The sequence below is a fragment of the Geotrypetes seraphini genome, chromosome 1 (genome assembly GCF_902459505.1).
Source record: "Geotrypetes seraphini chromosome 1, aGeoSer1.1, whole genome shotgun sequence".
Classification (NCBI taxonomy): domain Eukaryota; kingdom Metazoa; phylum Chordata; class Amphibia; order Gymnophiona; family Dermophiidae; genus Geotrypetes; species Geotrypetes seraphini.
Genome location: NC_047084.1, coordinates 486450833 through 486468451, shown reverse-complemented (window position 1 = coordinate 486468451; position 17619 = coordinate 486450833). Strand labels below are relative to the sequence as shown.

Sequence of the window (17619 nt, the reverse complement as noted above, 5' to 3'; positions counted from 1 at the left end):
TTATTGTTAAGGATGAATTAGTGTTTGAAGACTTATTTAGACTTTCCTAGTGACTTGGTTGCTGTTTTGAAATTCTGTAACTACAGTACTGTGTAGATTCTGTTATCTACAGCCGGATAGGAGGGAATCTCAGTCAAACTCGCTTTTAATAATGGACATAAATGCCTTAACTTTTGTCTGATCAAATGTAAGTAAAAATATTTGAGTAAAGTAAAAAAAAAAAAAATTCCACATAAAAACCCTTTGAAATCGGAGGGAAGGAGGTCATTTCTTTCAATTGTTAGACATTACTAGTACAATTATAGCATGGTGTACTTGAAATCTTAGGGGAAGATTTTCAAAACTTTAACATGGTCACTAAACCGGTTCCAGCCAGTTTAGTGTTAGTGTATTTTAGTGATTGATTATCAAAATGGCTTACCGTGGTCTCTTCCGAGTTTCCTAGCAGTCTCTGACTGCCATACAAATGTATTACGACGAGGTCATTAATATTTAAACAAAAACGTTGGGTGATTCCCTAACCTTGCTGTCCTACATTTGTGAGCAAAATTTTTCCACAGGTCTGAGCTGTTGTAGCCTTACTTTCTGGTCAGTGTCTAAGCGCTGATTGGTCAGGGCATTGGCAGAAAAAGTAAAATTGATAGCTCATACCTGCCAGAAAATTTTGCTGCTGTCAAGCAACTCCCAGCAGCAGCAGGAGGGGTGCCCACTCCCTCCTGCTGCTACCATTAAGCAAACCCCATCTTCCCTTGCCAGTGGAAGGATGCTCATTCCCACCACTGCTACCAAGCACCCACCCTCCAACAACCCCCCCAGCAGCAGGAGAGATGCCCACTCCCGCCATCGTACCCCTGATGACCTCCCTTAACTTGTTTACGAAGACCGACCAGAGGGATGGCTCTGACCAACAGGCTCGCCTCTTCAAAATGGCATGCTTTCCCCTTCCTGGTGCATCCTAGGATGCGCTGAGGAGGGGCCTAAAGTTCTTATTGGCCCAGGTTGCTTAAGACCCCTCCCATAGGAGGGGACTTAGATGGTCCAATGAGATCCTTAAGCCCTCCCCAGTGCATCCCAGGATGCACTGGGAAGGGGTAGGGGAAGGCATCCCTCCAGCCGGCCTTCGTAAACAAGGTAAGGGGGGGGGTTCATAGGAGGCACCCCTCCAGCCGGTCTTTGTAAACAAGGTAAGGGGGGTCATCGGAGGCACAGGGGGATTGTTAGGGGTATTGCGGTAGGAGGGAGTGGGAATTCTGCTGTTGGAAAGGGGGGTGGGCATCTGCTGTGGGAGTGTTGGGGGGGATTGCTGACGGTAGCAGCAGAAGAGAGTGGGCATCCCTCCTGCTGCCGGGGGTGTTAGTTTGACACCAGCAGCGGGAGGGAGTGGGCATCCCTCCTGCCAATCTTTGATTTGGGGTCTTTTATTATTTTTTTTTTTTTTATTTGTATGTTTATTCTGCGCATGTGCCGATCGCTATCACCAATGAGCGGCACATGCAAATTTAGCGACTCTCTGTGAACCTCATTTGCATGCACGGTGTTTTAAGAATGATTTGCCTTTTTGAAATCATTGTAATAGCAGTTGCGACAGTGGTCCATCGGATTTTATCATGAACATTTGTCTTCCCCTCTGTGTTTATGCTGCTGTAAAGCACAAAACTTGATGTTTGACTTCTGTTAGTTCAGTAATTAAGCTGTTCAAATTACCTGATTTCTTCTGCACTTTATTGGTGTAGGTATTTTGATTACTGAATTTGATAGCAGCAACAATACAAAGAAGCAACATTTATACCTATTGCTATTTTGCTCTAAGCATAGTTTTGCCTATTTCCTACTCCCTAATGCTGACCAAAGTACAAGGAGAATGTGGTTAGATGCTGAAGTGGTTTTATTGTTCTCAGTTCCCTAAAGGAAAAGGAAGAATTGGAGTATAAATATTGGTTAAATATTTTTATCCCAGGACAAGCAGGCAGCATATTCTCACATATGGATGACGTCAACCACGGAGCCCCGATGCGGACAGCTTTACAAGCAGACTTGCTTGAAGAACTTTTAGAAAGTTTGTGAGTGCCGCACCGTGCATGCACGAGTGCCTTCCCACCCGATGTAGGGCGCGCGTCTCCTCAGTTCTAAGTTTTCTAAGGATTTAAGAAGTGTAGCCGGTGTCAATGCACGATCTCCATCACTGACCCACATAAGTGGTGTGTGCAGTGTTTAGGACCTGATCATCGTCCAGAGTCGTGCGCCCGCTGTGCTACACTTCAAAATCAAGCTCTTAAATGTTGAGTTCAGACTGAAAAAATCTTCAGGGGAATGGATCTTTCTTCAACTAAAGCCTCGACCTCGACTTTGTTGAAGTCTTCGTTTGGGCCCAAACCTTTAACCTCTACCTCGCTCAAGCCTTCCTCGATGGGGAAGTCATCATCCTTGGGGAAGTCAGCTAAATCCTCTCCAGAGGGACTGTAATCCTCAGTGTCTCCATCAGGTAAGCTACCCAAGCCAACCCTTCAGGAGTCACAGGCCATTTCAATAGCAGCCCTGGTGGACCCGGTTGCTTTGAGACTTCCAAGGAAGCGTGTCTCAAAATCGAGACAACACTCTTCCTTGAGGTCGTCTTTCTCGGAATCCATAGCCACACCAATTGTACCAGCTGCCGGCTTTGCAGAATATGTTGGAAGCTATTCTGCATCAGGAGTTTGGTAACATGCTTGCCAAATTGACTCCTGCCTCGACCCTGCTTCCTGCTGTCCAGCCTGAACACTCAGCAGTATTACAAGGAGTCGAGTCCTTAAGAGTGCTTCGAGCCCAACCTGACCACTCTATTCAAGGAGTCGAGTCCTTGAGAGTATCTCGCGATACATCTGCACAAGGAGATGAGTCCTTATCAGTGTCTCAACTTCGATCTCCAACCTCCAGTCCTACTTCTACACATAAGGCATGTCTTCTTCGAGGCACAGGGTGAGGACTCCTCGACATTCTTCATCGAGGCTGGATTCGACTTGATCACGGGCCTGTAATTTGAGGCATAGTTCCTCTTCACATCATTTGTCGAGGCATTCATCGAGGCCCAGATCTTCTTGAGACAAACCTCGTTTATCGAAGCATTGAGACTCTTCGAGACCATCAACTCCTTTATCAAGGAAACCTATTGTGGAGCCTCAGCATTCTCGCCAGTTGAGTTCTTCTCCTGCGAGGTTGTCTTCACCTGCTGGTTCTTCAAAACTGAAAACGTTCTGCTTCTTCGACTCATTCCAGAAGTGGGCGTTCATCTGCATATTTGACTATGGATTCAGATCTTCGGTATCAATACTCCAGAGAGGCTTCACCTTCATTCTCTGCTGTAAAAGGTACCTTGAGAGGCTCTCGTACACCTTCTCCTCAATGATGTCATCCCTCTTCAGATCTGGTGTCCTTTATGAAGTTTCTATGCCAAACGAGTAAAGATCTCAACATTTCTTTGGAGTCTGATTCAAAATACTCTAAGAAGTATTTGGAAGAACTGGTTTTGCCTAATTCTCCTAGGAATTCTTTAAAATTAGTCATAAACCAAAAAAACACCCTATAGTGACATGCACCCAAAAGAGGCCCCATCAGGTTTCACAGAGCAGTGCTGTAACTTTTCAGAGGTATTCACAAAGATAAGTGCTTGTTTAAAGCTTAGGCACTATCTGTGAATGTTAAATTATGCAAGGATAAAAATATATAAAAAAATATTTATCTATTTATAAAAAATTTAAAACATTAAAAATATTTATAAAAACAAGATATAGTGACCTGGTTTGGGCCAATGATTGAGACATAGACCTGCAAGTACATCTAGCAGTCTACTGCCTGATATTCAGGTCTCTGAGGCCCATTCCAAATATCAAGTAAGACTCTTTTGGGTGCATGTCACTATAGGGTGTTTTTTTGGTTAATGACTATTGATTTGAATACCCTACATTGTATTTGTATTTCTGGATTCGTTGTTAACCTTAGCATTGACCTTCAGAATATGTTTGTAACAGCGCTGCTTGTGTGGCATTAGGCTATGTAGTGATCGAAAGAAAAAAACAGACCTTTGCACATTTTTGCACTATATGGTAGGTGTATGAGGAGATTCACATTTCCTGCACAGCTAAGTCCTGTGAAGTTACCTTGTTCTTTCTGTATTTGACATCTAGCAAGGTCTCTGTTTGGAAGGAAAGATCTAAGTTATGGTAAAAGCAGATAGCGTTGCTGGTTTTAAAAAGGTTTGGACAAATTACTGGAGGAAAAGTCCATAGTCTGTTATTATGACATGGGGGAAGCGTCTGCTTGCCCTGGATCGGTAGCATGGAATGTTGCTATTCTTTGGGTTTTGACCAGGTAGTGACCTGGATAGACTACCATGAGAATGGGCTACTGGGCATGATGGATTATTGGTCTGACCCAATTAGTCTATTCTTATGTTCTCATCTATAGGGGCCTTTGTTTTCACTTCTTATTTTAATGTATTTTTTTCTGGGAACTTATCAGTGTTTTTTATAATGGGAACAAAAATGGAAGAGAATTACCGTAATGTGTATGGAATGGGGGGGGGGTTAACTAATTTCTTCAGCTAAATAATTCAATCCACCTCAACCAGACATAGGAGAACTCACGCACCATTCACACACCCTCCAACCAAAAAAGTGAAAAGAAAAAAAACTGTTCATTCTTATAAACTACCGTATAACTTTTAATCTAGGGTTAGTGAGTATGAATTCAGCAACAAGAACAGAAATCACATGTTCATTCTTATAAACTATAACATTACCGGTAATCTAGATCAAACGAAGTATCGAGGACAAAATAATCTAAATACAGTTACCGTAATTACGGTAAAGTTGTAAATAAACAAAGTTTACTGGTTTATTCAGTCATCATCATCACAGTCATCTGAATCGTTGAATCCATCAAAATCCGAATTGTCATCATCGTCATTAAATAAAGTGAGCACGGCCTGCAGACGATCCTCATTTATTTCCGAAGTGATATCGTCGTCATCATCATCACTGATATCCGTGTTGTTGCCTCCTTCCACTGCATGATTACCGGTATAGTGTCATTGGTTTCATAAACAATGCCCGCTTTTCCAAATCCGTTTCGAATAGTATCTGGTGTTATTTTATCCCACTATCAGCAGGGACAATGTAACAAAAGAGTCAGAAAAGACACTATGTAAATCAAAACAGACCGACTCTGTAATAGTAACTCAAACCACGAGGAGGACCCGTTATGCTAAAATTCAGCTCAGAAATATAAAACTCTGAAGAGGAGGAGGTAACCCCCCCTTTTAGAAAAAAGAGTTTATCTTCCAATCATTGCTTCATAATGTGACAAACGAGTCCAACTCAAAGGTATGAATGATTATAACGTGTTTATATCTCACTAATGGTGCAATATGCATCCAAAAACACTTTCAAAAAACAATCAAAATTTCTGCATTCAGGTAAGCACTAAAAGACTTTGCATTCATATAGTAAGTTTCTCAAAAAAGATACTTGTCAGGGTCCCGACGTGGCTCCGTTTCGGTGTCTACTTCAGGAGACCCCGTCTGGCTGATTAGCTTGCTTACAAATTGACAACCATATAACATTTAAATGGTAGATCTGAAATGCAAAAAACAAAATCACAAAATGCAATAGCGATGGGCTAACACCTTCTAATAGCCACAAAACCATGCATAACTTAATAAGGCTTACGACTAGCCTACAGGACAGGAGCACAAAAATGTACGTACCGTTCAGCAGATGAAAAAATTCTTTGTGCTACACAGTGCACCCGCCCCCACTACGGTATTTAAACCTGAGAAAGGCGGGAAAACAAACGTAGCAAGCGTGATGACATCACTATAACACTGAAAACAGAGTACAATGCAAAAAACTTCAGAAATAGTTCACGGGAATCAGACATAATCAGAGGAACGCCACCCACTCGATTTCATTATTGAGGCCATGAGGGTGAAGAGTATTGAGATCGTAGATCCATTTCTGTTCCTTTCTCCACAGCATACGAGCTGTATCGCCTCCCCTGGTGTTACTGTAGCAATCCAGGACTGTAAATCGCAAATCTGTGATGGCATGATTGTTATTCTGCCAATGCTGCACCAGGGGAGCTTCTTGCTTTGCGGTGCGTATACGGCTCATATGTTCCCCAATACGATACTTTAAACTGCGGGTAGTATTCCCCACATATACAAGTTGACACGGGCATGATATGGCATAAATAACATGGTGAGTATTGCAGTCAGTCGTACGCTGAGTATACTTGCACCGGGAAGATAGAGACATTTGTGAAATAGTAACACTGAACTGACAATATTTACAATGTCCACATGGTAGATGCTGACCTCTGGTAAAACTAGTGAACTCTGGATTCAAAAATTGTGAATGCGTGACCCGCTGTTTTAAATTGGAAGCTTTGGAAAAGGCAAATCTAGGAGTTTCTTGAAAAGCTTCATGATATTGTAAAATGGACCAGTGGCGTTTGATAATTTTTTTTATCTGAAAAGCATGAATAGAATAAGGTATCACACATACCAGTGAACTGGCTTCAGATCTGTGTTGTGATTGCAGTAACAAAGACCTATTGGCATATAATGCTCGTTTATAAGCTTTTTTAAGGACAGAAGGGGGATAACCCTTCTCCAAGAATCTGTGTTGCATTTCATCCGATCTGTATACATATTCTTCCACCGTAGAGCACAGTCTTCGGAGTCGTAAAAACTGTCCTGTAGGGATGTTGTTTCTCAAATGTTTTGGGTGGAAGCTGTCATATTGTAACAGATTATTTCTGTCTGTGGGCTTGCGAAAAATGTATTAAAATGTCCATTGGAGATGTATTAAAATGTCCATTGGAGAATGTGATAGTAATGTCCAAAAAAGCAATTTGATGAATGTCCATGGTCATAGTGAACTGTAAATTAGGGTCACAACTATTGAGCCAATCATAGAACCGTGCTAGGTCCTCTGGAGTGCCAATCCAAACAGCCAGCACATCATCGATGTATCTCTTCCAGAATAGAAAAAATATGCCAAAACTCAGAGGTGTACAAAAAACTGACTTTCAAAACTGGGATACATACAGGCAGGCTATGGAAGGGGCCATATTGGACCCCCATAGCCGTGCCTTTAATTTGTTTGTAAAAGTCCAAATCAAATTGAAAATAGTTCATGCTGAGAGCAATATGAGCCAAATCCAGCAAAAATTGTACCCTACTGGCTGGTAATTCCTGGAATTGAAGTTCAGCTTTAATAACCTCAATAGCTTCTTTTTGAGGAATGTTGGTGTATAAGGCTGAAATGTCAAAGGTCAGTAATATAGCATGTGTAAGGTATGTTCTGTAAAGAGGACAAAAAATGTATCATGCTGGTAGAGTCCAAAACATAAGAAGGGGCCAACGGGACCCGTCTTTGAGATATAAATCTAAAAAAGCTGATAATGGTTCTAAAAGTGGGGGCGGGTGCACTGTGTAGCACAAAGAATTTTTTCATCTGCTGAACGGTAACGTACATTTTTGTGCTCCTGTCCTGTAGGCTAGTCGTAAGCCTTATTAAGTTTATGCATGGTTTTGTGGCTATTAGAAGGTGTTAGCCCATCGCTATTGCATTTTGTGATTTTGTATTTTTGCATTTCAGATCTACCATTTAAATGTTATATGGTTGTCAATTTGTAAGCAAGCTAATCAGCCAGACGGGGTCTTCCTGAAGTAGAACACCGAAACGTGGCCACGTCGGGACCCTGACAAGTATCTTTTTGAGAAATTACTATATGAATGCAAAAGTCTTTTAGTGCTTACCTGAATGCAGAAATTTATGATTGTTTTTTGAAAGTGTTTTTTGGATGCATATTGCACCATTAGTGAGATATATACACGTTATAAATCATTCATACCTTTGAGTTGGACTCGTTTGTCACATTATGAAGAAGCAATGATTGGAAGATAAACTCTTTTTTCTAAAAGGGGGGGTTATCTCCTCCTCTTCAGAGTTTTATATTTCTGAGCTGAATTTTAGCATAACGGTCCTCCTCTTGGTTTGAGTTACTATTACAGAGTCGGTTATTTTATCCCATGCAGAAACCACCCACTTGCAGACTTCTGTGAAAGTTGCCCCGCTTCAGGCCGCCCCGCGGGTGAGGTACTCGTGTGTGCCACTCTGCATCCACTCCTCCCACTCGCTTTCATAACAAAAGTCTTGAATGGATGATTCACTGCGATGTCAAGTAGCTGCAGCATTACACGTCAGGCCTCCAGGTATCACAGTGAATGTGGGCACCAGTAGAATTAATAGTAGGCCTGAACATTTTTTATCTTTGTGGGCAGCCATGGCATCAAAAATTAACAAGGAATTTTTTGAAAAAAATCCATCCTGTCTTGCCCTAAAGCATTTATCTAACCCACAATCTCATTACTATGCAGTCCATCCATTCCCTTCTTGTTGCAGTGCACAACCACACTGGTGGGCAGAGTTTTTCACGGGGCAGAGTGACCCTTTTGAAAATGACCATGGGCTTAACTTAATCCCGCTAGCCTGAGCAACCAAGAACTACTGTAAAATACGTTCTTTCATGCCCAGGTTGTTGGTGATGGCAACAGATTTAGTACCTGTGGGGGCTACGGGTTCTATGTCGCTGGAATGTCAAATGCCATTGGAATTTCATCCATGTTGATGACGTCCTTTGCAGTGATGACAAGTTCAGATATTTCTTTGGCGACAAAGTCACGGAAATTGATCAATTTTTTGCTGCCAGTCATCCGGAAGGTCGCTGGCCAACAGTTGTTCACATTCGGAACAGATAGTCCGTTCCTTTTCATAAATTTTGAGACCCATGTGAAGCCAGCTTTGAAGTTGGGTATTCCTCTTCCATTGGCAAGTAGTTTTGCCTTCTTCTGAATTGCAATGGTAGAGATTGATTGATATTGCTCCCTTCTCCCCAGAATCCACTGCTTCAAGTCATCCTCCAGCTGAGAGGCCATTTTGGTTTGGCCCCACGATGTGCCCGATTTCGCAGATTGCATTTCTCCAGTTCCTTCTTATCTTTTCCTCCATTCACGCACCGATGATTTCTCCAACATCGAAACTCTCTCGCTGCGGCCCGGTTGCCTATTTCCTCAGCTTTCGCAACAGACTTAAGCTTAAAGTCCGCTGTATATGACTTTCGTCTTATTCCCTGGCATTATGGCAGTAAATTTAATTGATAAACTCTACTAGATAAATGCAGAATACCAATCTGAAAAGATCAATTAAAATGTGGGCTCTACATGCAGCATTAATGATCTTTTATAGGCTTACCCAAAGGCTGGGCATGCTGTTGTATAGGCAAAATCCTATTCAATGGGTCACTGGGCAAATTACAAGGCCACGATAGACAACAGATTGAGATGAAGGGGACACAGCCGCAGTGATCAAAAGCGCGCCCCGAACAAAGGCGCGCTGACAACCTGGCAGCAGAAAACTGAGCACAAGCATGCTCAGTACCATCTTCTTTGGTCTGCGCATGCTTACAGAGCTGGGAGCAGGGCAGCGAGAGGAGAGTCAGGCAGCAAGGCAGGAGCAGGGCACGATTCGGGGCAGAGCGGCAAGAGAAGAGTCGGGATGGCAAGGCAGGAGCAGGGCAGCGATTCGGGGCAAGAGCGGCAAGAGGGGAGTCGGGGCGGCAAGGCAGGAGGAGGTTTTACCGGTAATTCAATGCGCGCTAATACCCGTGTGCGCGCTATACGGGGAATTTTTTTACATAAATGTTGTTTTCCCCGCATGCTATACCCGTGTGCGCGTTTTACACGGGTGCGCGTTATATGCGTGAAAATACGGTACTGGGTTTCGAAATCCCAAAGTGTAGTCCTTGGAGGACTGAAGGTCTCTTGTCCTTGTCCTTGTTCTTGTCTTGTCCTTGTGTTACTATTTCTGCTTGAAAGAAGGCTTTGCTTGCTGCTGAATAAAAGTTAAATATGACAGCTGGAGAAACAGTTCCACTGATTGGAAATGAGGAGGAATGGTCTTTGAGAATGAATAAAGCTGTTGACTTTTGCTCTGATCAGCAGCATTTTAGTAAAGCCCCTCTGCCTTAGGAGCCATGCAAGTAAGATAGAAGATGGTGTAGGGAGGAAAGGAGGTTATCTTTTACAGTATCCCTTTCAGAGCAATTGTGAAGACCATGGGTAGCTAGTGGATAATAGAAAAGAGTGTGTAAACATATGGTCTGACCTCTATGTTTGACATGGTATTGAAGACTAGAACAGTAGCTGTTATCTCAGGCAAGCAGGCAGCATGTTCTCACAGCTGGGTGATGTCATCCACGGAGCCTGGTACAGACAGTGCAAAAGTATACTGTCATTTTAACTTTCTAGACGTTTCAAAGCTGTCCGTACCGCACATGCACAAGTGCCTTCCCACTCAAAGCCAGCTCATGGGACCATCAGTTCTTAGTTTTCCGTGGAGCTAAGAAGATGTGTGTCGTTGGAGTCTCTCCAATTGCACTATGTTTTTTTCTCTTTTCGTGCCTACCCGTATCAATTTTCTTCATTACTTTCTTTTTCTTTAATATTACTTTATTTTCTCAGAGTTTAGTTTGAAAATTTTTACTTTTTCGTTTTCAGGCCTTCAACCCTCCTTCAGCCGGTTTTCCAGCCAGCAACAATGACTCTCTTTCAGTTGTGAATTTGCTTGATCTTTGGAGGAAAAATTGATTCCTTCAATCTTGCTGTTTTTCCCTCGATGTTGAAACCTCCTTCCGGCTACAAAAGATGTTCTCAGAGCAATAGGGCCATATCAGCCACTGATCCACACATTTAGGCCCGGATTCTGTATAGGAGGCCCGGGACGTGATTTCCCTTGCTGCGATTAAGTATAGTGGCCGCATCTACTTACCATGTAGGCCAGCATTTCGCTGGCCTACATTGTAAGCATCTCCCGCTCTACTAGGTTCACCTAGCCTTAGGTGGGCTTGCCTTAGGTACTGCCTAGCTTGCGGGCTTGCGGACCTCCCTAGGCTCCCGGAGGCGCCTTCAATGTAGGTGGCCTGCCTGAGGAGCATTTTTTTTTTTTTTTTTTTTTTTAAGAAAACTGGACTTTCGATTGGCTGATTAGACAGCTGTAGGGCACCTATAGCTGCCTACAATCGGGATGCACTTTGCAGAATCCGAGCCTTAGTGTCTTCAGTGCCTTGGTCCTGAGCACTGTGTAGACTCGCTTGTCAATATTCTGCACTGGAGGCATATGGACTTTTATCGGATACATCTCCTCCTCCACCTAGACATAGGTCAGCGCCCAAGAGCCTTTTATTTGCCGTGTTCATAAGGCCAAAGATAGCTTTAGCGTTTCACGTTAATCAGGAAGTTTGCTTACCTGTATTCCATTCCACAGGTTCTAGGAAACATTTAGAGAGAGAAGCAATTCCTACTATTGGTACAATCTCTTGTCCTTGGAATGATTGACTACTGCAGCATACTATACCTACCATGTCCCGCGTCCATGATGAAGTAATTTCAGACAGTGCAGAATACAGCCCTGAGACTTGTCTATTCACTAAAAAAATATGACCATATCACAGAGGCATACCATGACTCGCACTGGCTTCCAATAGAAGCGAGAGTGTACTTCAAATTCTACTGCTTACTTTACAAGGCTATCAACGGAGAAAACCCAACCTACTGGAATAACCGACTAAATCACTCCTCCGCAACCAGACACAGAAGAACCCATTCACTATTCTCTTACCCATCATCCAAAAATGTCAAACAAAAAAAACTTTATGACAACCTAATAGCCTCCAAAGCAGCTAAGCTGGACAGACAATTCACCAATCTATTATCTTCAACCACAGACTACAAAACCTTCAAGAAAGATATTAAAACCATACTCTTCAAAAAACACATAAAACCTATCCAGCACAACCAATCCCAACCCAACATCCAACACTCTCTATACCCTTAGTACTCTCTAATATTCTTCTATTTACCAAACATTATCTAAAACCCCATAATTCACCCTATTCTTATCTCCTAAAGACTTCTACTTCCCGTTGTTAACTCTCTACCCAATGTTGTTGTTTTGTTTTTTTTTAATTACCTTAAATTTTATCTCATCGCTTATTCTATTACTTCAAATTTGGAATGTAATTCTTATTTTAGTTTGGATATAATCCGCCTTGAACTGCAAGGTATTGGCGGAATAGAAATCACTAATGTAATGCAATGTAATTTCTAGATTCAATCTGCAATTCATTTTTTACTGTCCAAGGCCCCAAATTATGGAATTTGCTTCCTCATCATCTAAGACTTAAAAGTTCTCTTGACATTTTTAAGAAAAATCTAAAAACATTTCTGTTCGATGATGCCTTTTCATAAATACTGCTAATTGATTTTCCATTTACCATATAATACCCCAGTCGGAGTTAATAGACCTTACATTAAACCTTTTGTATTTTCCCTCCCTTTTGCTTTCCTATCTTAAATTTAAGTTCTTCCCCTTTACCCATTCGTGTGATGTGATGTTTTTATCATTTTTTTTTTTAATTTGTGCAATGTGATGTTTTTATTTTATCTAAGTTGCATTGTAAGCCACTTAGACACTTTGTGATCTGTGGTGTATCAAAAATAGTAAACTTGAAACAGGACCACATTTTGAAGAAGTTGAATGTGAGAAGAGTGCTTCTTTGTTATCTGGAAGTCACCAACAAGTTTAGACTCTCTGACCATCTGTTTGTGCTGACTCATTTGACTAAGCGAGGGGTGCCTACTTTCAAGGCCACAATTTCTAAATTGATCCCTGAGGCCTACATTATCTGTGGGAAATGGTCTCCTGTTTCTGTCAAGGTGCATTTGATAAGGAGTATAGCTTTGTTGTGGGCCGAAGCTAGGGCAGTCTCTCCAACTGATATTTGTAGGTAGATCGGTGACTTGTCAACTCTACAGACATTTGCAAAGTATACATATTGAAATTTTTGAGCCTTTTCCCATATGCCTTATGACATAGACTACTGACCATTTTAGTAACCTTTCTCTGAATCGACTCCATCCTATTTATATATTTTGAAGGTTTGATCGCCAGAATTGTACACAATATTCTAAATGAGGCCTCACCAGAGTCTTATACAGGAGCATCAATACTTCCTTTTACTATTGGCCATTCCTCTCCCTGTGCACCCAAGCATCCTTCTAGCTTTCGCCGTCACCTTTTCTTTTCTATAATTTTATTCTTTGAGTTTCTATTTTTTATGATAACGGTCATATTTGAAATAGAAAGTATCCATCGTAAAACAAATTATATAAAGAAATAATATAACAAGGAAAAATTAAACATTATTTCAACTAAATTAGTCCACAATCGCTGGAGAAGGAGTTTCAATAAAATTGAAGATTAATTTAGTCAGTCATTAATAAATGAAAACAGATAGGTAACCTGAAGTGGACCCATACTACTAACTTTGAGCTTCTATTCCTGAATATTGATAGGTGTACTTGCAGAGCTCACTTCTTTCTGTAGAATAAATTTTGCCTCCACCTTAAAATCATTACAAATTATCACACCCAAGTCCTGCTCCTCTTTCATGCACAAAAGTTCTTTACCCTCTAAACCAGTGCATCTCAAACTGAGATTCCAAGTGTGCCACGGCACACTGAGGAGGAAGAGAGGCGCTGGCCAGCTGACTTCCCTACGCAGTACAGTGCCAGTGCTGCTCGATTCGCTGAAAGCCTGCATGTTTCCCCCTTCTCTTAGCATCCTTCGGCTTTCCCCTTGGCCTCCCTCTCTCACCTTTAAAGCTAATTACAGCAGCCTGCAGAGGATCGCCGGTAGGTAAAATGATTTTATTTTCAATATAGGGATTGAAATGTGTCAGTTTTGAGAATATATATACTGCTGTGTATATTGTGTGAATATGAAAAATGAATGGAAAAAATTGCATTACAATTAGTAAAGGGGATGGGATCGGGGGCAGAGCTTGGGTGGGCCTAGGGAGGTCTGTGGTTGGAGTACTCAGTTGATATGTGTTAAGACTTAGGGGGTACTTAGCTTGAAGTAGTTGAGAAACACTGCTGTAGGCAATCAGCTGGCGCTAGTGCCTCTCCTTCTCTCCGGCCCTCTTCCCTGCTGGCACCCCCCTACTGACGTCTCAGGGCCTATCTAGAGGGCCTCTGCACATACGCAGACATCGATGTGATGATGTCCCACATATGCGTGATGTCATCACGGCGACGTCCGCACACTTTTGGGTGCCTCAAGCCATGGCCACTACTTTTAGTGTGCCCCGGCTCAAGAAATTTTGCGAGATACTGCTCTAGACTGTACTGTTCTCTTGGGTTTTTGCAGCCCAAATGCTTGACCTTGCATTTCTTAACATTAAATTTTAGCTGCTAAATTTCAGACCATTTCTCAAGCTTCTCTAGGCTCTTCCTCATGTTATCCTTCTCCTGACTCAATGCAATACCTGTTTGTCAGTAGATTTGATATCTCCTTTATTGATGTTTTTTGGGCTGACTCAAATGTGACCCTTGAGTTCTGAATGGTCCGAATCTATTGCAAGGAACACCACTGCCTGACTAATTCAAGGTACTGAAATAGGGCAGTTTGATGCTCACAAGGGGTGAATCACTTGGAACTATATTCATTCTCTACTTTCAGGGCATCACTTCTCCCCTGCATAATTTTTCTTTCAGGTATCATCTGTAAGATAAGCTTATGTATTATATATATTAACTTTGATTTTTTTTGTTGTTGTTGTTCTTACTAGTTCGAATTACTCCTTTGTGTACAAGATCATGATGATCCTGCCATTGATGTGTGCAAAAAGCTGCTTGGCAAATATCCAAATGTGGATGCCAGATTATTTATAGGTAAGTGCAAGCAGTCGGTAATTTGCCTGAATTACAGAAGGATTTTGCCATTTGAACTACCGTATTTTCACCCATATACCGCGCACCCGTGTAAAACACGCACACGGGTATAGCGTGCGGGGAACACAAATTTATGTAAAAAAAATTTAATATAGCGCGCACACGCGTATACCGCGCATGCTAAAACCTCCTCCCGCCTACTCCGAACCGGCATCCTCCCCCCCCCCCCCGCTCGCTTACCGCGTTTTACAACTTTTTTTTTTTCAATCCGATCCAGCATCCCCCTGCGAACCGGCATCACCCCCCCTCCCCCGCGATCCTACATCCCCCCCAGCACCGTAAAACATCTCTTACCCGATTGGGCACCGGCACCAGCACCAATGCACAGGACGTGCCAGTGCCAGTGCCCGAAGATCCTCCCTCGTTGGTTTGGGCTGGGCGGTGCGGTGCGGGAGAGATCCTCCTTCTTCCTGCGCCGGGCTGGACTAGGCTTTGAGCATTTGTGCATGCTCAAAGCCTTCTGGTCTCGCTCTCTCGAGACCAGAAGGCTTTGAGCATGCACAAATGCTCAAAGCCTAGTCCAGCCCGGCGCAGGAAGAAGGAGGATCTCTCCCGCACCGCAACGCCCAGCCCAAACCAACGAGAGAGGATCTTCGGGCACTGGCACTGGCACGTCCTGTGCATTGGTGCTGGTGCCGGTGCCCAATCGGGTAAGAGATGTTTTGCGGTGCTGGGGGGGGATGTAGGATCGCGGGGGGGGGGGTGACGCGAGCGGGGAGGAGGATGCTGGTTCGCAGGGGGGATGCCGATCGGATTGGAAAAAAAAAGTTGTAAAACGTGCTCACGCGTATAACGCGCAAGGTTATGCACTGTTTGTAAAATCGTGTATAACGCGCGCGTTATATGCGTGAAAATACGGTATTTCATATGAAATTGTTTTCTGTATTTCAGAAACAGAGTTTGTTTCATTACTTTTAAGCAATTTACAATCTGTACTGTTGAAAATATATTTAATTCAAGGATCGCTTTGGAGGAATCTGATCTGTTTTTGCGATAATTCAAAAACTGTAAGATGTGCACAGATTTTCATTTTTGCATGGTGGTCTAAAATATATATATATTTTTTTAATTCATAGGTGGCAAAAAGGTTGGAATAAATCCAAAAATTAACAATTTAATGCCAGGATATGAAGTAGCCAAATATGATCTTATCTGGATCTGTGATAGTGGGATTAGGGGTAAGTTTTTATGATGATTCAGTGTAAGTAATAACCTACTACGGTAGTATTGCTGAAGAAGCGGCTTCAAATGTTATTGCCAGACTTCTGACAAGTGGCAATCGTCTGTTCATGTTGAATTAGATTGGGTTGCAATGTCTTTGTAACTGGCTGTTGTAGTATTGTATGAACTTGTGACATTGAAGACATTATATCAACTGTAAACTGGGAACCACTATTTACTAATAGGCATTCATATATAAAATTATTTCAAATATTAATGCCATATCAATTTTTATTTTATTTTTCTATTTGCTTTATGCTATCTACCACTATTACTCTATATACTGTGATAAATGCTCTAACTTTCAATAAATAAATAAATGACTATAAATGTAAAGTGCTCAGTTACCACCACCAGTCATTGCTAATGTAGTTCTGGCCACAATAGTTTAGGAACTTTCCCACCCCTGGTCATGTGGAGGGGTTCCATGGGGGTTGAGGTTTCAGTTGGGGTCTGTCCAACCTACAGCCTGAAGATTGTGCTGAAGTAAAAAATCATTTCCTTTCACTTCAGCTACACAGACAGAACTGACAGGTGCAGGCACTGTGGAGCCCCATTTCTTCCCAAGGGAGAATGGGGGGGGGGGGGGTTCTGAAAACAGGGTTTTCAGTAATTCTCCAACCCCCAAAAGTCCAAAATCACCAGTTTTTGACCTTGTGGGAAGTCTCTATGAGTTGTTTTAGGCATTAATTTTCTGGCGGCGGCTATCTTGGATTTCTAGCGATCTAATTTTAAACTTTAGATTTCTGCCTCACAACCCCTCGATTTCGTTGGAAATCATTAGGGATGGACTCCTCCACCAACGTAGATATGAATTTGTGTGTGGATTGCACCAGATTACTGGCAGAGGAGCGTGCACAAGGGGGAGAGGGTGTGAGCTTCGAACCTCACCTCCTCAGAGCCCTCAGGGCTGGGGAGCCAGGTTGGGTCTGAGAACTGGGCAGAAAATTTTGCCCTATGCCTGTTTCTAGTGGTGACGCAAATTGCAGGCGTACAGAGTCAGGGGATATCTCGCAGGCTTTTTCTGGGTCTTGCAGGGAACTGATGTCAGCCCCGATATGTGGCTTCTCCCCAGAATTTGTTCAACTTATGTGGAGAGCGTATCTCATGGACCCAGCCTACAAAGGGCAGATGATGAGCGCGGCGCCAGCTTCTCTGTCAGGGCCTTCCCTTGTGGGGGTTACTGTTCAAGCTTCCAGTTTCCCTGTCATCACTGATCCAGATGGTGTGCTCTGGTAAGCCGATACCATCCACCATGCATGACACTTCATCTACCAAGGATGACCTGGAAACTGTTTGCGGTACGGTTAGCCAGCTGTTCTCTGAGAGCCCTAAGATGGGTAAAAGACCCCTCTGTTGATCAGCTGTTTGTCAGCATCTATCCATTGTTTTAAAGTGGATGCCATAAAGCAGGGGTGTCCAATGTCGGTCCTCGAGGGCCGCAGTCCAGTCGGGTTTTCAGGATTTCCCCAATGACTATACTTGAGGTCTATTTGCATGCACTG

The 17619-nt window shown here is 42.7% G+C and overlaps 1 protein-coding gene across 3 annotated transcripts in view; it reads left to right on the top strand.

Annotated features, from left to right (window-relative positions):
• The window catches only part of UGCG (UDP-glucose ceramide glucosyltransferase), an 87109-nt gene that overhangs the window by 37318 nt on the left and 32172 nt on the right, over positions 1 to 17619 (top strand). For all 3 annotated transcript variants that reach the window (XM_033926291.1, XM_033926297.1, XM_033926283.1), the window contains 2 exons: positions 14731 to 14833; positions 15970 to 16071. In XM_033926291.1, coding sequence (XP_033782182.1) covers positions 14731 to 14833; positions 15970 to 16071 — 205 coding nt within the window. The remainder of the gene's footprint in view (positions 1 to 14730; positions 14834 to 15969; positions 16072 to 17619) is intronic.